The sequence below is a fragment of the Eurypyga helias genome, unplaced genomic scaffold (assembly GCF_000690775.1).
Source record: "Eurypyga helias isolate BGI_N326 unplaced genomic scaffold, ASM69077v1 scaffold23112, whole genome shotgun sequence".
NCBI lineage: Eukaryota > Metazoa > Chordata > Aves > Eurypygiformes > Eurypygidae > Eurypyga > Eurypyga helias.
In genome coordinates, this window is record NW_010234356.1 from 1 (window position 1) to 548 (window position 548).

At 63.9% G+C, this 548-nt stretch overlaps 1 protein-coding gene across 1 annotated transcript in view; it reads right to left on the bottom strand.

The window, feature by feature from the left end:
* Positions 1 to 3: 3 nt before the first annotated feature.
* Positions 4 to 548, bottom strand: part of LOC104505717 (hemojuvelin-like) — a gene marked incomplete at both ends in the record, with an annotated part of 827 nt that continues 282 nt past the window's right edge. Inside the window, one exon of the mRNA XM_010146403.1 lies at positions 4 to 207. Coding sequence (XP_010144705.1) covers positions 4 to 207 — 204 coding nt within the window. The remainder of the gene's footprint in view (positions 208 to 548) is intronic.

Here is a 548-nt window from a genome sequence, read left to right on the forward strand (position 1 = left end):
GGATCTCCACGTGACGCCCGGGGCTACGCTCCCGGATGGCCAAGCTGCTCCCGCCCGGCCGCTCGCCCCCGTTGACCGACCCATCCTCGAAGGCCGCCGGGAGGTTGTCCAGCTCGGCCTGGTAGACCTTCTGGTCGATGCATTCCTTCATGTTCTTGAAGATGATGGTGAGCTGCAGGGAGCGGATCAGAGCCGGGTTGATCCCACCCGTTGGCCGTGTCCCCCACCCCACCATCCAGCTACCCAGGGCAGGGCGACGCGGATCACAAACATCCACCTCCCCAATGCGTTCCCTTCCGCCCCAAAGCATCTCCCACATCGCTGCGGTCCTTGTGGGAACGCAGCACCTTCCCTTCTTTTCCCAGTGCCATTTAAGCAATGGAAAACCGAGATGGAGCCGGGCCTGGCTCGACTGCACGCAGGGAACCCGACACCGGGCAGAAATGCCAACCTCACTGACCCCCTCCCGCACCCCCATCCCGCTCGGTCCCGTGGACATTCCTTCCAGATCCCGTTTGGGGTTTGCTGAAGCCACGGCAGCTCTCCCC